Source organism: Hylobates moloch, unplaced genomic scaffold (assembly GCF_009828535.3).
Source record: "Hylobates moloch isolate HMO894 unplaced genomic scaffold, HMol_V3 SCAFFOLD_3, whole genome shotgun sequence".
NCBI lineage: Eukaryota > Metazoa > Chordata > Mammalia > Primates > Hylobatidae > Hylobates > Hylobates moloch.
In genome coordinates this window covers 71956834-71975730 of record NW_026652278.1, presented here as the reverse complement: position 1 = coordinate 71975730, position 18897 = coordinate 71956834, and the positions used below count along the sequence as shown (strand labels likewise).

General features: G+C 49.6%; 1 protein-coding gene across 30 annotated transcripts in view; it reads left to right on the top strand.

Moving 5' to 3' along the window:
• Positions 1–18897, top strand: part of KCNMA1 (potassium calcium-activated channel subfamily M alpha 1) — a 775685-nt gene that overhangs the window by 219012 nt on the left and 537776 nt on the right. For all 30 annotated transcript variants that reach the window (XM_032140900.2, XM_058436411.1, XM_032140879.2 and 27 more), the window contains exon 2: positions 14802–14963. In XM_032140900.2, the coding sequence (XP_031996791.1) occupies positions 14802–14963 (162 nt within the window). The remainder of the gene's footprint in view (positions 1–14801; positions 14964–18897) is intronic.

Sequence of the window (18897 nt, the reverse complement as noted above, 5' to 3'; positions counted from 1 at the left end):
ATGTGGAATTGGGGGAGCAGATGTGGGCCCTGGAGACAGGACAGGGAGAGCTTCAGGGAGATCTAGCCAGGAAAGAGAACTTCACTGCACCTCTGGGATTTGATCAGGGAGGATGAAGATGGGTGAGGAGCAATGGGGAGAGCATCCCAGGAGTGGTGTCAGCCAGCACAGAGGTGTGGCAGTCAGGAGGACCAAGTCATAGCCGAGAAGTCAGGTGGAAGAGCAGGTCAGTGATGAGTAGGGAGGGCAGCCGGCAGCCTCAGCTCCAGGCCTTGAAGATCAGGCCTTGAGGAGTTTGACTTCTCTGCTTTGGGCAGTGTGGACTTGGCAGGATTTTGAGATTCCAGAAGATATGAGTAAAGAGTAAAAACAAAGCAGGACAGAACAAAAAACAGAATTTGTTCATTTATTCTTTCAGTGCACTGTGAAGTGCTCACCGTGTGCTAGGTGCTGTTCAGGCTCTGAGGATGTGGAGTGGGCAAATCGGGCAGACTCTGCCCTGACTGATAGAGAATAAGCACACGTGTGTGATGAAGGCGGTAGTGGTGGGAAGCAAAGAACAGCAGCGAAGGGGATGACCGTGTTGCTTTCCATGTGGGGCACTGGGCTGTGACTTAGATTGTTCTCGGGTTACTCAACTTTTTACTCCAAATTGCTTGGAGTCCTCTGTTGACTCTGAAGGGAATATTCAACCATAAAGAATTCATCCTATCTGCTATCTGCGGGTGAATTCTTTCTTCCCAGTTGCCCCTTGGGTGGTGGCTTGGGGCCACGGTAACACTTATAGTATTTCCCGGGAGGTTGTTATAGTTCTGTGCATTTCCTGCAGTAGTGGTAGTGAGGGCATCAGATGCCAGGAGCTCGGGCGGTTGGTATGGCCCTGAGCTCTGAAAATGCTTGCCTTCCCCTTTCCCCTGTTGTGTGGGCCAGCGGCTTGCAGAGCTCCTCCAGCCCTGAGGGACCGTGCCTCCATCCCTCAGACCCTACCTTTCCTGGCCCCAAGGCTGCCTCTGGCTAGTGTGACAGACACACCCTGGGCCCCTGAAGTCTGAAAGTCATATTTTTCGAGGAGGACCTGGCCATTCTGAGTGTGGAATATTGGGGCCTTAAATTTCTTGCCTGTAGAATGAGGCATTTGGGCTAGGGGAGTGGTTCCTAGACTTTTTGTGGGATAATCAATGAATTTTTATAAAACAGACTATCACAAGGCCACCAGCTTTTTATTTTGACAAGCAAAAACATAAAAAAAGAAACTGTCAAATGCCAGCTCTGCCACCATTGTCATTTCATTAAAAGGACATGTTAATACCCAACAAAGGAGTGATGACATAATGTCAAAGAAAAGGACAGTTCTTCCCGGGAGAGGCCCGTCATCAGTCACCTTCCACTGACACACAGTGTGCTGTATTGAAGCTTTTCATTCCATACTGCATCAGGGGCAGCACTGCCCTGTGGCCATGCAGGTCCCATGGGAACAGAGCACCTGTGAGCCACCTGCAGGAGCCTTTGCTGCAGAGAGTGAGGCTCCTGGGGGGCTGGATCTTTCTGGTTTACAGGATGGCAATGGGCTCCCTCCAGTCAAAGTTAACTTGGCATGAACTTGGTAACTCTGCCTTATTTGATGAACATGAGGGTTTAGGATTTCCTGTGTGTTTGGTTATCCATATCCCAGTCTGCCCTGATGAGAAACAAATGTAATTTTTGCCTTCCTGCTGGGCCCCTGCCACAGTTTTCTTGTCTGGGCAGGTCTTGAGCTGAGCTTCTGGGGCAGGATGGGCTGCCCTGCAGACTGGCAGCTGAGTCTCTGAGTCTCTGATGGACAGCAGGCTGTCTTGGACCCTGCCAGGGTCATCCTGGCTGAGGACTCTAGTAATCCAATTCAAAGTCTCTATGGCTCTGATAGTGGACTCTGGACTGTCACTTATATTTTCCAATTTTATTAAGCTAATTGAAGGAGAAGGAGATTGTTATTTTATAAATATGGCACATTGGCCAGGATGTATGTATTAGCCCTGAAAGTTTGGAGGTTGCCTTACTAATTTTAGGCAGCATACGTGGCCATTTGAGAACATATCTAATGTCTAATGGGCCATTATATTCCCAGGTTGGATCCTCCTCCCCTAGCCCATTTCTCCAACTCTCTGTCCATACATAGTGGATTATCACTGAATTTAGATGTCTGTACTACAGGATTTTGTTATTTGGAAGCCATAGGTTGTGAGATGGTTGTTTCAGTGGTAGTAGTAAACAGAATTTTATACGGAGATTCCATCTCTGTTCTTGTACATTGGACCTATCCCAAGACAGTGTGGGATAGAGAGAAAAAATTTGGCCTTCAGAGTTAGAATGGACTAGATTGAAATTTCAGCTCTGCCACTTACAAGATGGGTAATCTTAGAAAATTACCCAACCTCTCTGAGCCTCATGACATTCCTACCTTGCAGCCAGGAGTGGTGGCTCATGCCTGTAATCCCAGCACTTTGGGAGGCTGAGGCGGGCAGATCACTTGAGGTCAGGAGTTCCAGACCAGACTATCCAACATGTTGAAACCCCCTCTTACTAGAAAAAAAAAAAAATTAGCCAAGCATGGTGGTGGGCGCCTGTAATCCCAGCTACCTGGGAGGCTGAGGAGGAGAATCGCTTGAACCTGGGAGGCGGAGGCTGCAGTGAGCTGAGATTGCATCACTGCACTCCATCCTGGGCGACAGAGCAAGACTGTCTCAAAAGAAAAAGAAAAAAGAAAAAAAGAAAAAACATTCCTATCTTGCAGGCTTGTTGTGAAGATTAAGTTGGTGTAAAATCACCAAGGACAGAACACAGTAGATGTAAGAGGGGATCAGTGATCTCCTGAGCGCCAGTTGACCCCCTTGGCCCTCAGGGGATGGGAGAGCAGCTTTGAACCTGGCTCTGAGAAGAGCTGAAGAGGAATCTGTCCTCCTGCAGCATTTCCCAGGGGAGGGAAGTGATGCTTGATTGACTTGCCCAGGGTTACAGAGCTGAGACAGTGCGTGCAAAGTAAGGGACGTAAGAATCCAGGCTTCCGGGTCAGACAGTTTAGAGCTGGACAGACCTTGGGGAGTGTTTACATGGCCCCCTGCATTTGAGACAAAGAAACCTGAGGCACAAGATGGTAAGGACTTGTTAAAGGTCACCTGGCCTTTTTCTACCATGAAGACTTCCGAAGAGTAGTTGTTCACACCCAGCGCAGGGGTGCTTCTTTTTTTTTTTTTTTTTTATTATACTTTAGGGTTTTAGGGTACATGTGCACAATGTGCAGGTTTGTTACATATGTATCCATGTGCCATGTTGATTTCCTGCACCCATTAACTCGTCATTTAGCATTAGGTGTATCTCCTAATGCTGTCCCTCCCCCCTCCCCCCACCCCACAACAGTCCCCGGAGTGTGATGTTCCCCTTCCTGTGTCCATGAGTTCTCATTGTTCAATTCCCACCTATGAGTGAGAACATGCGGTGTTTGGTTTTTTGTCCTTGCGATAGTTTACTGAGAATGATGATTTCCAGTTTCATCCATGTCCCTACAAAGGACACGAACTCATCATTTTTTATGGCTGCGTAGTATTCCATGGTGTATATGTGCCACATTTTCTTAATCTAGTCTATCGTTGTTGGACATTTGGGTTGGTTCCAACTCTTTGCTATTGTGAATAGTGCCGCAATAAACATACGTGTGCATGTGTCTTTATAGCAGCATGATTTATACTCCTTTGGGTATATACCCAGTAATGGGATGGCTGGGTCAAATGGTATTTCTAGTTCTAGATCCCTGAGGAATCGCCACACTGACTTCCACAATGGTTGAACTAGTTTACAGTCCCACCAACAGTGTAAAAGTGTTCCTATTTCTCCACATCCTCTCCAGCACCTGTTGTTTCCTGATTTTTTAATGATGGCCATTCTAACTGGTGTGAGATGGTATCTCACTGTGGTTTTGATTTGCATTTCTCTGATGGCCAGTGATGATGAGCATTTCTTCATGTGTTTTCTGGCTGCATAAATGTCTTCTTTTGAGAAGTGTCTGTTCATGTCCTTTGCCCACTTTTTGATGGGGTTGTTTGTTTTTTTCTTGTAAATTTGTTTGAGTTCATTGTAGATTCTGGATATTAGCCCTTTGTCAGATGAGTAGGTTGCAAAAATTTTCTCCCATTCTGTAGGTTGCCTGTTCACTCTGATGGTAGTTTCTTTTGCTGTGCAGAAGCTCTTTAGTTTAACGAGATCCCATTTGTCGATTTTGGCTTTTGTTGCCATTGCTTTTGGTGTTTTAGACATGAAGTCCTTGCCCACGCCTATGTCCTGAATGGTATTGCCTAGGTTTTCTTGTAGGATTTTAATGGTTTTAGGTCTAACATATAAGTCTTTAATCCATCTTGAATTAATTTTTGTATAAGGTGTAAGGAAGGGATCCAGTTGCAGCTTTCTACATATGGCTAGCCAGTTTTCCCAGCACCATTTATTAAATAGGGAATCCTTTCCCCATTTCTTGTTTTTGTCAGGTTTGTCAAAAATCAGATAGGGGTGCTTCTAAGAGCGAGAATCTGGACAGTGCACCCAGAAAGCAACGGCTAAAAATGCCTCAATGGTAGAGTATTGTAGGTCCAGCCGAGACACCCAGTAAACTCACAGGGCTTTCTGACAGCTCAGGGCAATTGGTTAGGTCCCAGCTTCTTTTTAAGTTCCTGTTGCCTGAATCTGTGGACAGTGTGTCCCTTCCCTAAAGGTACAGCCCACAGTTAGCAAACACAGTAGCTGCTAGGTGAATTAATCAGTGCAAATGTCTTAAGCCCTGCTGGTGCAGGGTCTCCAGGGTGCAGAGTGGGAGAAGTGATGGCAGCCAGGGAGAGATTGGACTATGGAACTTCCCAGGGGCAGAAGTGAACTCTGCCACTCCTGACACCAGCTCCAGGCAAGACCTGGGTCCCCTGTTGCCCTATTTCTCTGGCCCTTGAGTCTCAGAGTAACCGTCTCCTCCATCCACTCCCTTTGCAGAACTCTTGCCATGAAAACCCCAGCTGGTGGTGCCCATGCTATGCTTGATTTGCTTGAGCTGCTTTGGGTAATCTGCCTAATACCCTAATATGCAGGATTATTGGTACCTGGGAGAATGCCCGTGGCTGGGAAACCCGCCCAGGAGGTGAAAGAGGTTGCTGGGTGGATTTCCTCTTTGTTTGGCGTGGGAGGGGGGACATGGAAGACCCAGCCCCAGCATTCAGGGCTGATGAAAACCTGAGGCGAAGGAGAGGAGAGCAGCCTGTGGGGAGGGACCAGCAGCCCCAGGGCTTCTTAAGGTATTGAGGTTCAGACACTTCTGGATCTTAGGCCAAACTGTGCCACAGGATGTCATAGTTATTGTCATGAAATAAAGCATTTTTTAAAAAGCTAACATGGGGCCAGGTGAGGTGGCTCACTCCTGTAAATCCTAGCACTTTGGGAGGCTGAGGCAGGTGGATCACTTGAGGTCAGAAGTTTGAGACCAGCCTGGCCAACATGGTGAAACCCTGTCTGTACTAAAAATACAAAAATTAGCCGGGTATGATGACACATGCCTGTAATCCCAGCTACTAGGGAGGCTGAGGCACAAGAATCACTTGAACCTGGGAGGCAGAAATTGCAGTGAGCTGAGATCACGCCACTGTATTCCAGCCTGGGCAACAGAGTGAGACTCCTTCTAAAAAACAAAACAAAACAAAACAAAACAAAACAAAAAAAGCTAACATGGACTTTTACTCAGGGGATTTCTAATGTTTTTCCCCAGAAAATCCCTTCACTCAGATGCAGCCTAGCACAGAACCATAATAGGTGAAACTGCTCAATGCAGAAGCACTTTTATTTCCATGGGGTCCGGGGCCCTGCCTCCTCTGCCCTCCCTTGGTAACCAGCCCCCCCGGGGCACCTCACAATGCTGGGCTTCAAGGTACAGAAAACTGTGGATTTAACTCACCGCCTCTTCTCATCTCCCAGATAGGGACTCTTCTCAGAGAGATTAGATGACTGGCCCAGGCTACACAGCCTGTTTCTGGCTTCATAGCTTCTGGTCCAGAAGGCTTCCCCCTGCCCCCATCCTCTGGTAGGAGAGAAGAAGCCCTTCTGCATTGTGCCCAGTTGAGGACAGCTGCATGTGGGGCTGCCAGGTCAGTTTCAACAGACGAGAGGGGACCGGGCAATGGAGTGGCCAAAGAGAGGGTGGGGTGGGGCTCCCGGCAGATGGAATGAGTAACTCAGAGCACAGTCCATCAGTGAAGGCTCAAGGGAAATGGCCTTCTGATGTTGACCAGGAAAATTTGCGGACAAAGGGGCTGTGAGGCATGAGGCCCTTCCTTCTCCCACAGCCCTCTGGGGGTCAAGCATCCTGGGACGATCCCATGGTGCCAGGGCGCTGGGCAGAACGTCCAACTTCCAGGGATGAGAGGGGCTTTCCGGCCTCTACTCTGATCCCAAAAGGGCTAGGGGAGATGGTTTTGTGCTAACCTGATGTCCCCTGTTCCCTGTCAGAACCCTACCTCCCACTCAGGTGTGTCAGGCCCTGCAGAGCTCAGCCTCTTAGTGCTGGAGACCGCTGGGCAGAGTGTGCTAAGGACTCCAAGGATACGCATGGTGAGGGAAGCCAAATCTTCCTTTAGCAGTGTCTGCATAGAGAACCGTGGTTCTTAGCAGGAGGGCTTCACAGCCCGTCAGCTTGGCCACGCTCATTTCCAATGTGATGCTCTGCTCAACGAAGGGTGAATTTATGGTTCCGGGCAGGTTCTTGGCAGAGAAAGGAACTGTGTTGCTCTGTCCTTGATGGAATTGCCCTCCATAGGCATAGGGCCCTGGAAGAAGGGTCGCGATGGTACAAGCACTACCCAGAAGTGGGATGAATTGAGTGCTCTTCATGTTAATAAACCTTTCGTGGGCACTTTGCAGCAACTGATAATCCTTGCACATGCATTCTCCCGTCTGCTCCTCACACTGTTCCCGGGAGGACAGCAGGACGGGTATGCGTCCCTTTTTGGCATCAGACAGCTGGATTTAAATTCGCACTGTGTCTTCCTTGGCCAGCTACTTAACCTCTCATCTGTCAATGGAGGACATTAGTACCAACCTCACAGAGTTACTATGATCATGCTAAAAAACAGTAGTCAATAGTATAATTATTGTTAGTAGTACTATTTACTAGTAATATCTATTCTAGATTGTGCATGGTAAGAACTGAGTTTCCATTTGATGTAGCTCTCCTCCCTCCTCTCCTCCTTCCCCCACTCCTTCCTTCCCTCCCACCCACCCACCAAGATTTGTCAGGTGCTTACTCTGAGCTCACAGGGATTCAGTGTTGAAGATATAGCCATAAATGAAACAGACATGGTGAAACCCCGTCTCTACTAAAAATGCAAAAACTAAACAGGTGTGGTGGCACATGCCTGTATTCCTAGCGACTCAGGAGGCTGAGGCAGGAGAATCGCTTGAACCCAGGAGGCAGAGGTTGCAGTGAGCCAAGATCACGCCACTGCACTCCAGCCTGGGTGACAGAGCAAGACTCTGTCTAAAACAAAACAAACAAAACAAAAAGAAACAGACAAAAACTCTCTCCCTCATGCAGCTTGCAGACAGTACACAATGATGAAGTAAAGGAAGCAGGAGGCAGACACACCCCGGAGAAGACAGCACAGACAGGGAGAGGTCGGTATGAGGTGGAGAGCTCATGGACAAAGTGAGGTTGCAAACCAAAACTTGAGAGAAATGAGGGTGCAGCCATGGGGATCTCTGGAGCAGAGGCAGAGGCCAGCGCAGACAGCCCTGAGACGGGACTGGGTCTGGAATGTCCTGGCAGCACAAGGAGGCCATTGCGTCTGAAGTGTAGCTAGTGAGCGGCAGACTCGCAGGGTGACAGGCACGAGTGGGGCTGATTGGGTGTGAAGACTGTCACTTGTCCTCTGAGTGGGCCAAGAAGCCATAGGAGGGTGCTGGGTACGACAATGACATTGTTTCAGTTACATTTTTGAAAAGTATTTTTCTTCGCAGATGGCCTTTGCCTAAACGACTTCCCAGATCCTGGATGAGGAACCAGTGTCCAAAGAACTGACACGTAGTTAAACCCGAGGCAGACTTGGAGCTTCAAGGCTTGGCTCTAGGCAGGCAGCAGGGAGGGGCCCTGGGATCCCCTCAAGGCAGGCCCAGCCAGCTTCTCATGCCTGAGGCAGTCATCCAGCAGGTGTGGTGCCTGCAGTGACCTTGGTGCCTGGTTCAGCTTGACAGGTGTCAGGAGTGTGCCTGGGGGTGAGAGTCCAAGCGGGTGACAGCAGGTGTGGCAGCAGCTCATCCTGTCAGGGAGGGTGTGCCCAGCATGGCAGGTCACCTGCTGAGACTTGGCAATTTGACATCCTGTTAGGGTGCATGGTGACAACGGGGGCCCTGCCCTGCAAGTTGCAGCTGGGTAGGAATCTGAGTGTTGAGCCCCGCGTTCTGTGAGGCCTCTGGCTTTGTGGCACAGGACTTCTTTCTCCAGAACAGCCCTGCTTCCTGCCCAGAACCAGAGGACAGTGACTCCACTTCCCTGCGTTTGTAAAGCGGTTGCTTTCAGAAAGGCAATGCTCTGTTTCCAGATTAGGGCTCCTTCAAGAATCAGGCAGGGTGACAAGGCAGGACTCGTCCCTGTTCATAGAAAAGAATATGGAGGGTTTGAGGAATGACATGACTCACTGGAGGCCACCCAGAAAAGCTGGACTTGGTCTAGAGTATATTTTGATTTTCATAGCTCTTCCTGCCACACCACAGACCTGAGAGTCCCAGTATACCAGGTCTAATTCAGCAAGGATGAGAGACGGAGACAGCCAAATCTGAGGGTCGGGGCTGTGGGGTCCTAGGATTAGCACAAGCTTGCTCTCCTGTGCTAGACCAGAGCAGCTGTCATGGCTGGAGAAGGCTGGACCGTTTGAAGACAAGCAGGATTGGTCCTTGTCGTGACCCTCACACCTGAACCCAGTACCAGGCCAAGTGGAGCCTTCTGCCAGTCCTAGGAACACCCTGAACTCCAGGTTCAAAGCTGGGGCACCAGAGTGACTGTGTCACTTGGGCTAGATTTGGAGCAATTGTCTTATCAGGGAGGCAACAAGAGATAAGGGAAACAGAGCAACTGGGGCTTGCTTCCCGGCCCGGTGGTCACCTGGCTGGGCTGGGTGGCCCTGAGCTTATGGCTTTCCCTCTGGGCCTCAGTTTTCTCATCTGTACACTGTGTGTGTGGTAGTTGGGTGGTGGTGGGGATCCTCAGGAATTGCTAAGGTCCCTTCTCAAGCTTTGGTCTTTGATCTTGTGATTCAGTGGGAAATGCCCAAACGCATCAGATGAGGTTTGTATCTTGAGCACCAGGTGATGGGGTCCAGTCAGGCCCTTGGCCCCAGGTGACATAGGAAGGGTGAGCCCCTCTGTGGCCATGTCAACAGAAAGTCATCATGGGGAACACCACTAAAGGGAATGGGGAGAAGGCATAGAAAGGGGTGAGGGCGTAAGGCTGGGCACAGCCCCGTGAGAGGTTGCCTGGTAGGGTGGGTGTCAGGAGGGGACTGTGGCCACTCTGCTCTCTGGTGTTCCCTGCCTCCTGTGCCTGCACACTTGCTCTGAATCCCTCCCCACCTTCTGACGTGGGCACTGAAATTAGATGTCACTGTTGCCACTGAGAGGCAGCTGTGGCCTGCTTTACACAAGGCTCTGGTGGGGAGAGAGGGCAGGGTTGGAGGCAGATCAAGAGTGGCCTCCAGTGCAAGGCCGAATCCCTTTCTCAGGGAGCTGCCAAGGGCAGGGGGAGGGCTCCTGCAGGACCTCCTCTGAGATGGCCTCCCCACGCGATGGCCTCACCTCTCATTTTTCTCCCTGTTCTTCCCTCCATATTCCTTTCTTTTCCCAAGGCATCTTTTCTTCCATTTCAGAAGATCTGGTGGCCTGTCCTCCTGAAGCTGGGGTAGCTGGAGGCTGCAGCCAGTGGGGTTTATCTCCCTTACACACACAGACACACACACGCATGTGTGAGCACACACGCACACACACATGCACGCATGCACACATGCACACACACGTACACGTGCACACAAATGCACAAACACGTGCACACGCTCACACGTGCACACACGCACACACATGCACACAGTCATTTCCTGGCTGACATCGGGCTGCCCCTACTCGGAAGTGCTTCCTGTGTAAGGACAGGGTCCTCTGTGGTGGGAGGTGGAAGGTTTGGGCGTGGCTGGATATCCCCTTTGCTATTTGGAACAAACCATTTGTTCCCCTGTGAGGCAGTGTCCTGTGGGGACAGGAGCAAGAGCAGAATGCTGGGACTCAGGAGGCAGCCTCTCCCTGGTCCTAAGCCTCCTCATCTTAAAAATGGGAGGTTGATCTAATGGGGCGAGTCAGAAGGGGTCTGAGATGTCACTGGGTCTAGGGTCCACCCTGTGTGGGAATCCCTGCCCCAGCTGTCCTGGGTGGCAGTCACACAGCACCTACTAGAAGCCCTGCAGGAGTCACAGCACCTTACCTTCTAGGGGCTCCTTGCTCATTGGAGGATAACAGTGTTAGAACCTGCACTCCCTTATCCTCCATTCTGTGATTATTTATTAAAGATTCACTCTGGCCAGTGTGCCTCCCAGGGCCGCTGGTTGATGAAAGTGGTGCAACTTCAACGGATTACCCTTAGAGGCCTCAGCCCCATCAGTGGGTGCTTCATCAGGGCAGCTGTAACCGCTGTGTGCCCGGGACTGTGCCAAGCTTCAGCTTCCCCACCACCTTAATGAGGCGGCATGTTTGTCCCCATCTTACACGGAGGAGGCCGAGACTCAAGGGTTGATGGGCCACAGCCATCAGCTTGGAAGTTCTGGAGCAGGTACAAGCCCAGGTGGGCTCTCTGCTTCCAGCCTGAGCTCTCAGGCTCTGCGCCTTTTTCTGAGAGGTATCTGCTCTTAGTTACCCTGTCTGTAAAATGGAAATAATTTCACTTGCCTGTTGGATGTATTATAAAGTTTAAGCAAGATAATGCATAGAGAACACTTAATTCTTAGTTGCTGGCACCTAGTTCTGTCTTGTTCAATGGTGGCCAACACTCTTATAATGGACTCTGCCCCTGCATGTTCCCCGCAAGGCTACTGAAACTTCTCTGCTCCTTTTTCTTTGGAGCATGGAGTTATAATGCCTGCTCCCCATAAGGGGTGCTTTGGCCAGAGTGAAGTCAGCGGTGGAGAGAGGGACCTCTTCCTCCAGGCACAAGATCTGTGGCTAGCCTGGTGGCTAGCCTGGCTGGCTGGCATCAGGCTTTAAATAGCTCCCCCATCACTCCTCCCAGTCCTGCTTCCCACACATGGTAATTAAGCTCACAACATCTAGTGTAAGCAAATAATAACAAGGGCATTATCTCCCTTTAGTCTGTGTTTTTCCTTGCCTATCATAAAGTAATTAAAATAATGAATGCCTTGTAAAACAATAGGTAAGAGGGCTGGCGAAACAGCATTATCTGCCACATACCTCTTGTGCTATGAATTACTGATGCAGTTAACCACTGTGACTGGAGGGCCCCCCTGCCTCCCAGCCTTTTTCACGTTGATTTCTCCTCTCCAGGGTCTACCAAAGGGGCTTTGGAAGTTGGGCCCCCGGGACTGAGGAGCAGGGAGCTAGCATTCCAGGTCCCCACGTGGTGGCCAGGGACCAGTTCAGAAACATCCTGGGAGGCATGACTCAAAAGGAAACACTAGAGCCTCAGATGTGGGACCATCTCCCTGCCCTCCTCTTTTCCCCACCCCTCCACCAATGTCCAGTATTGAAACAAGCAGGTGGTTCTGTCCTTGGGTGAAGGGAGAGGCCAGGAGAGAGCTGGGGGTGAAGACCCATGTCTCATTTCAGCAGTCACCGAGCCACACCAGGCTGGTCAGGAGCTGTGGTCCCCAAAGTGGGCTTCCAAGGCCAGCAGCATCAGCAGTGCCTGACATCTTGGTTCAAATGTAGGTTCTGGGATGGGCCCGGCACACTGTGTTTCAACAAGCCCTCTGGTGTGCTTATGATGCCAGCTCATTTGTGAGAACCATTGTTTTATGGTGTCAGTGGCACGAGAAGAAGCAAGGGGTGCTGGGATAATTGCTCGAACCTGTGTTTTGTGCTGTTGGACACTGTTTAATCCTGACAATGCCTGAGGGGCTGGCAGTACTGTCCCCATCTTATGGAGGAGGTCCCACGGCGGTGGGAAAGCTGGAATTTCCCCCGAATCTACACCTTCAGTTACCATGGTTGACCCTGTATCAGGGCCTCCCCATCCTCCTAAATACCCTCCTGTTCAGAGTCTCACAGGGCAGAGGCTCAGGGACCAGGGCAAGACCTAACAGGTCCTATTTGAGGCTGGCCTGGGAGGCTTGGGCAGCAGGTCCCACACATGTCGGCAGGCAGCCCCCAAATACATCTGCCCTGTGGCCTCCCCGTCCTGGGCCTCCTCTTGGATCATTCTAGCTCCGTGGGGCTTAACACATTTGGAAAGAAAATATTAGCATCCAGGGCTGCAGGTCCTGCTTCTCTCTTCCCCAGCTTCCCTGAGCCACAGGCAGCCAGAGGGAGAGAAGCAGGAATCAGGAGCAGCTTCCTGCCTGCTGTGGCCAAGTCCTCAAGAGGATGACTCACCAGTGCGCCCTCCCCACCTGCCTCCCACATGCCTGGCCACCCTCTGCCCCGCCCCCTTCGTCACTGCAGACAAAGCTTTTCACAGCTGACTTTGGTTCTTCCCCTTACTACAAATCACAATGATCCCCAGTGTGGTTTTGCCTTGGGAATTAATTCCAGAGTTTTAAATGATGAACATAATTTGCTGGCATCTTTTTAAACATCTTCATCTGCAGTCATAATTGCAGTGGGTATTTGTGTGGGGGTCCAGTTAAATATACATTGTTAGATAAATAATGAATAAGGTTTTAGTATAAGTATGTCCCAGGTACTATTTGGAATATACTTATACTAAAAAGTTATTTGTTGTTTATCTGAAATTTAAATTTTACTGGGTATCCTGTATTTTATCTGGCAACACTAAACCCAGCCTTTGTAGCCAATGAGGGGCTGATACTCATAGCCCTTTCTAGACATTCATTCATGGTTATTGAGCCAACTCTGTGCCAGACACTCTATCAGGCACCAAGGCTGCAGCAGTGGGGGAGACAGACAGTAAGTGAAAGAAGTAAATGAATTATTAAGTATATTAGCGGTTTTAAGTGCTATGGAGAAAAATAAAGCAGAAAAATGCTATTGGAAAGAAAGTGTTGCAAATTTAAACAGGTGGCCAGGGAAGACTTCATTGAAAAGGAGCTATTTGAGCAAAGACTTAAGGGAGCAGGACATAAGTCTCTGTGGGAGAAGAGTATTCCAGGCAGAACACTCACTGTGTGCAAAGGTTTACAGTTTAGGCCCCTATGTGGGGCTCAGTTATCTGATGAGATCAGCCTTGTTTCCTCAAGCACATTTTAAGCCAGAAGGGGAATGTATTGTCTCCTGTAACTGAAAGGGTCTGGTGTGGATTTCAGGCACAGCTGGATCCAGGTGTTCAAATGATGACATCAGTAGTCTATTACTTTTACTTTTCTCTGCAGTGGCTTCATTCTCAGGGAAGGATGACTTTTCCTATTCTTTCCTGCAAATGTTCCATGCTTGAGTCTTATTGGCTTGGCATGGATCATGTGATTATCAATGGCCCAATTGCTCTTGGCAGGGGGTAGAAAGGACTCCACTGTTGGAGCCAATGTGAGGCCATCTGTCCCCTTTGAACCACATAGACTGAGAGGAAGAGATAATTTTCCTAAAGGAAAGTGGGGTTGCTGCTGTGAAAAGGGGCATAGAGGCTGGGTAGGCAAAGACCACAGGACATCTCCCACACTTTCCTCCTCCCTCCTCAGCATGCCCTAATCTTAGACAGGTTGCGTTTCCTCTTGCTTTGGTATCTTTTTTTTCTTTAAAATGGGAGGAGACCAGAACTTTGGGAGGCTGAGGAGGGTGGATCACTTGAGGTCAGGAGTTCGAGACCAGCCTGGCCAACATGATGAAACCCCCTCTCTACTAAAAATACAAAAATTAGCTGAGCGTGGTGGCCGCGCGCCTGTAATTCCAGCTACTAGGGAGGCTGAGGCACGAGAATTGCTTGCACCTGGTGGGTGGAGGTTGCAGAGAGCCGAGATTGCACCACTGCACTCCAGCCTGGGTGACAGAGTGAGACTTCATCTCAAAAAATAAAATAGAGGCTGGGCGCGGTGGCTCACGCTTGTAATCCCAGCACTTTGGGAGGCCGAGGCGGGCGAATCACGAGGTCAGGAGATCGAGACCACGGTGAAACCCCGTCTCTACTAAAAATACAAAAAAAATTAGCCGGGCGTGGTGGCGGGCGCCTGTAGTCCCAGCTACTTGGAGAGGCTGAGGCAGGAGAATGGCGTGAACCCAGGAGGCAGAGCTTGCAGTGAGCCGGAATCGCGCCACTGCACTCCAGCCTGGGTGACAGAGCGAGACTCCGTCTCAAAAAAAAAAAAAAAAAAAAAAAAAAAAAAAAAAAAAAATAGAATAGAATAATACCATCCTTCTTTGTTTCACTAAGATATTTTAAGAGGTAATAAAGAAAATATTCTTTTTTAAATAAAGACTTTTAAAAAAATCAAAGGCATAATTTACCCCCTTTTGCTTTACTCCTGTACCTTTAAGCCAGTTTCCATCTCAGCTGGGGACCCCTTCTGGCTCTGGTTCTTTATGGGTAGGGCATGTTATTTAAATCCGGTTGTTCCCTATGTCTCAACTCTTGCTCTCTCTGTTGCCAGGAGGCCCAGAAGATTAACAATGGCTCAAGCCAGGCGGATGGCACTCTCAAACCAGTGGATGAAAAAGAGGAGGCAGTGGCCGCCGAGGTCGGCTGGATGACCTCCGTGAAGGACTGGGCGGGGGTGATGATATCCGCCCAGACACTGACTGGCAGAGTCCTGGTGAGTCTCCACCCACTTCTCACACCAGGAGGCCTTGCTGTCTGGGCCAAGATGGCTTTGCTTATGAGACGTGATATTCCCCAGGGTCTTCTGCAGGAGGCTGGCTATTGGGAGGTGGGGGTGAACAGCAAGTGCTCCCGCGTGGTCATGGAGAAGAGGCTCGGTTCCTCGTGTACAGGGGTTTGTGGAGGGATTTTCAGGGAGTGGGATTTGCAGTGGAGAAGGATTATTGGGAAGACGTAGCACATTTCCTCTGCTAAAGCGCACACGCATGCACACACACACACCCTCCATCATCTTGGAGAGGAGAAGAGGGTTAAGGAAATATACCAGAAACTTATGGAAGGGCTACAAATGCAGGGATCCCGGGGAGTGCTGAGTAAGTGTGTGTTTGGTGGCCTTCGGGGGATGTTCTTCTTGTCCTGTGGTAGCCCGTAGGGACCCCCCTCTTGGAGCAGTTTCCTAATTTTCTGCAGTGTGTGAGCTGGGCCCTGTGCACGGTGGAAATCAGTCATGCTGGTGGTGGATGCATCAGCAGCCCACATGAGATTTTCTCCTAAGCCCACCTGCAACCAGGGCCTGATTCTGCCCCTCCTTTGTACGTTTCCAACATCTCTCTGATCTGCTTATATGAAGCTTGGCTTCACTGGCTGGCCTCATGGGCCCTTGGTTTTTGTCAAGGATCATTACTGGGACAGGCTTATAGTGATCAAGCATCCCAGTTTGCCTGAGACTGAGGAGTACATGAGACATGAGTCTTTCAGTCCTGGGCAAACAGGGATGAATTGGTCCCATAGCCAGGCCCATGCTCTGGGAAAGCCCTGGCTTGCTTTCTTGGGTCTGCTCTGGGTCAGGAGTTTCCCTGAGAAGGATATTGCATTCGGAGTGATTTCTCATTGTGATTCTGGAAGCTGTTTTGTTTGGGCCACCTGTCCTGGCATGAAGCTAGGGCTCAGTCAAGAGTCATTTGGCTCATAGATAGAAGGAGCAGGGACATCCTGAGGCCTGCGAGGCTCAAAGACCAGGCAGGGACACTGGAAAACAGTCATTATCTCTGAGTCTCACAGCAAAAACTCAGTGAAGAGGTGACTGTAGATGGAGGGAGGTGGTGAGAATTTCACATCTCAGAATCCTTCTTGGGGAGAACTCAATGTTATGTCTGGGATCAATATCACACACACTTTTGTGGGAAGGAGTGAGAGAATGAACATTGTGCTTGAGTAATCAAAGCGCTGGCCACATAGCCTTCAAGAAGGACAGGTTCTATTCACTGAGGGATCTGCCGTGAGCTGTGTGCTGAAGAGTCTGGTTATGAAACTGTGGCTGATGTCAATTGATGGCAAAATGGAAAGAGGGGACATTTAAAGTTGGAGTTTTGGAGGAGGAGAGAGAAACTGGTGAGGTCAGTGCCTGCTTGGAGGAAGGCAGAGAGGGAGACAATTCAGTCTAGTGTGACCCAGGAGGGACAGTGTCTAGTGGGGACTTGGAGGTGCCTTGCTGTTGGCTGTGCTGTGTAACAGCACCTCTATCTCTCCTCCTGCTTCTTGACTGAAGTCTCCATTGCTCTTTCATGCTTAAAGAGGAGTGGATTCTGCATTGGAAACTTAGAGAGGTTGAATTCTGAGTCTGGGTATTCATGGGGACAAAATGGAGTTAGTGTATTCTATATGTATGGTGGTGATAGTGAATGGGGAGCAGCAGACAGTTTGGCTGCACAAATGTGACACTTGTTCCTTCCATGTGGCCATTATAGACAGGTCTAATTTTCTTCATCAGCATTGCAAGAGTTACTGAACACTAATTCTGGGCCAAGTGTATTTGTTTCAGCTCTGGAGAAAACAAGGAAGGATCCTGATTCTATTGCACCATATGTAGAAGTTATTGAAGGAATGCATGTAGGATAAGTGCTATGAGTACAAAAACGGTGCCCACGTGCGGAGTGTGGGGAGGGGCTGTAGGGGAAAGTAGGGCTGATCAGAAAAGCTTTCATAGGGAGGAAAGCCTTTGAACTAAAACTCCCATTTCAAGATGAACTGCTTTATGGCGGGAAGATATAAAAAATTAAAACATATCCAAGCTTAAACACAAGAAAATGACCACTAGGTGGGCTGGAATTTGTGAAGAATACCTAATAAGACAGAATGCATTTGCAGTGAGCTTTTAAGTGTGAGTTAGGATCTTGAGAGTCAAAGGAGAGGAAAGCCTTCAAAGTGAGGAGCAGGAAAAACAGAGAAGGAGACTGGTGCTCTGGGAAATGGGGGGTGCAGACCCCAAAGTCTGGGGAAGTGTCCTGGAGACAGCGTGGTGGGGCTTTAAAGGCCATGCTAAAGAATTTTGGGGCTGGGCGTGGTGGCTCACGCCTGTAATCCCAGCACTTTGGGAGGCTCAGGTGGGTGGATCACGAGGTCAGGAGATCGAGACCATCCTGGCTAACACAGTGAAACCCCATCTCTACGAAAAATACAAAAAATTAGCCGGGTGTGGTGGCGGGTGCCTGTAGTCCCAGCTATCAGGAGGCTGAGGCAGGAGAATGGCATGGACCCAGGAGGCGGAACTTGCAGTGAGTCGCTCTGCCGAGATCGCCCCACTGCACTCCAGCCTGGGCGACAGAGCAAAACTCCATCTCAAAAAAAAAAAAAAAAAAAAAAGAATTTTTGAAGTTTGTAGAACAAGGAGATTTTGAGGCAGGGGGTGTTGTACAGAGAGAGCTGGGGGACAAGTGGAGACTGAATGGATGAGGCTGGAGCTTGGAGGCTATAGGACAAGTTAGGGCAGTAAGCTACTGCTTTAGTGATGGCATGGAAGCAGATTCCTGCTGTGGTCCTGGTGAGGCACGGTCTGCACTGACACCAAGCAGAACATGCAGGTAGTCCATGTGGATGATATCGTGGAAATGGAACTCACTGGGCCAAGCACACCCAGCAGCCACCTTGTTACTCTCCTGGCAATCACACTGTTGAACGCCTCTTGTGAGCCAGGCACTGTGCTGGCCTTATATGTTATGATCAGTTTGAAGGGGAAGGACAATGTCGTATTTCTTCCATATCTCCTTATTGCTGTTGTGTTGTAGGGGTTCATTACAAGAAAACAGGCCAATCTTATCAGTGAATTCATCTGTGTTTTACAGTTGAGAAAATCAAGATATAGCAAGGGCAATTATTTGTCTAAAAACATTCAGCTTTGAGTGACAGAGCCAGGCTAGTACCTGCCAGCTCCCTGTCTCCCAGTCTGGTGCTCCTTTTGTGTCATTACTTCCCAGTCGAAGATAACGCCTTTTCTTTTCTAAGCCACTGCCAGCTGTCACTTTGGCTGTGACATTTTGACATAACCATCTTTTAGCCAATTTGGTCCTGAGGATGCTTGGCCTGCTTGTTAAACATTTGCATGTAGAAGCATGGTCCACTCAGGCCTCTTTGCCTGAGCCTGCCCAAGGTGCCAGCTGCTCTCTGAAGGTCTCCTTGGAGAAAATCCTGCCCAGGCTGCCGGGGCCATGCAGAGCAAGTGGGATCCACTGCACAGAGAGCAGGCATCTCAGAGCTCCAGGCGGTATCCTGAGAATAGTCCTGCCCTTTAGGAGCAGGCAGGTCCCCGCAATGAACAAAGAAGAGATTTCACAATTAAGTAATGGCAGGCAAGAGAAAGCAGCGCTGCCTGTTCAGAACCCAAAGCTGTGTTTGTCTTGAGCCGTCCAAATGTTTATCCCTGGAACAATGGGACCAAAGCAAGACCAGACAGCTGGCTATTCAGTTTCTCTTTTCAATTTTTAATTTGTTTTCCTTGATGCACGCTCAGGAGCTTGGCCTCCTCATTTGGGCCTCTGTCTCACCTGTCTAATTGTCACAGGTGTGAATCTCGAAGCTGGGACATCATGAATAAGGTCCAGCTGGGGAAGAATTTGCCAATACAACCTCAGAATATCTGTAGGATCTCCCAG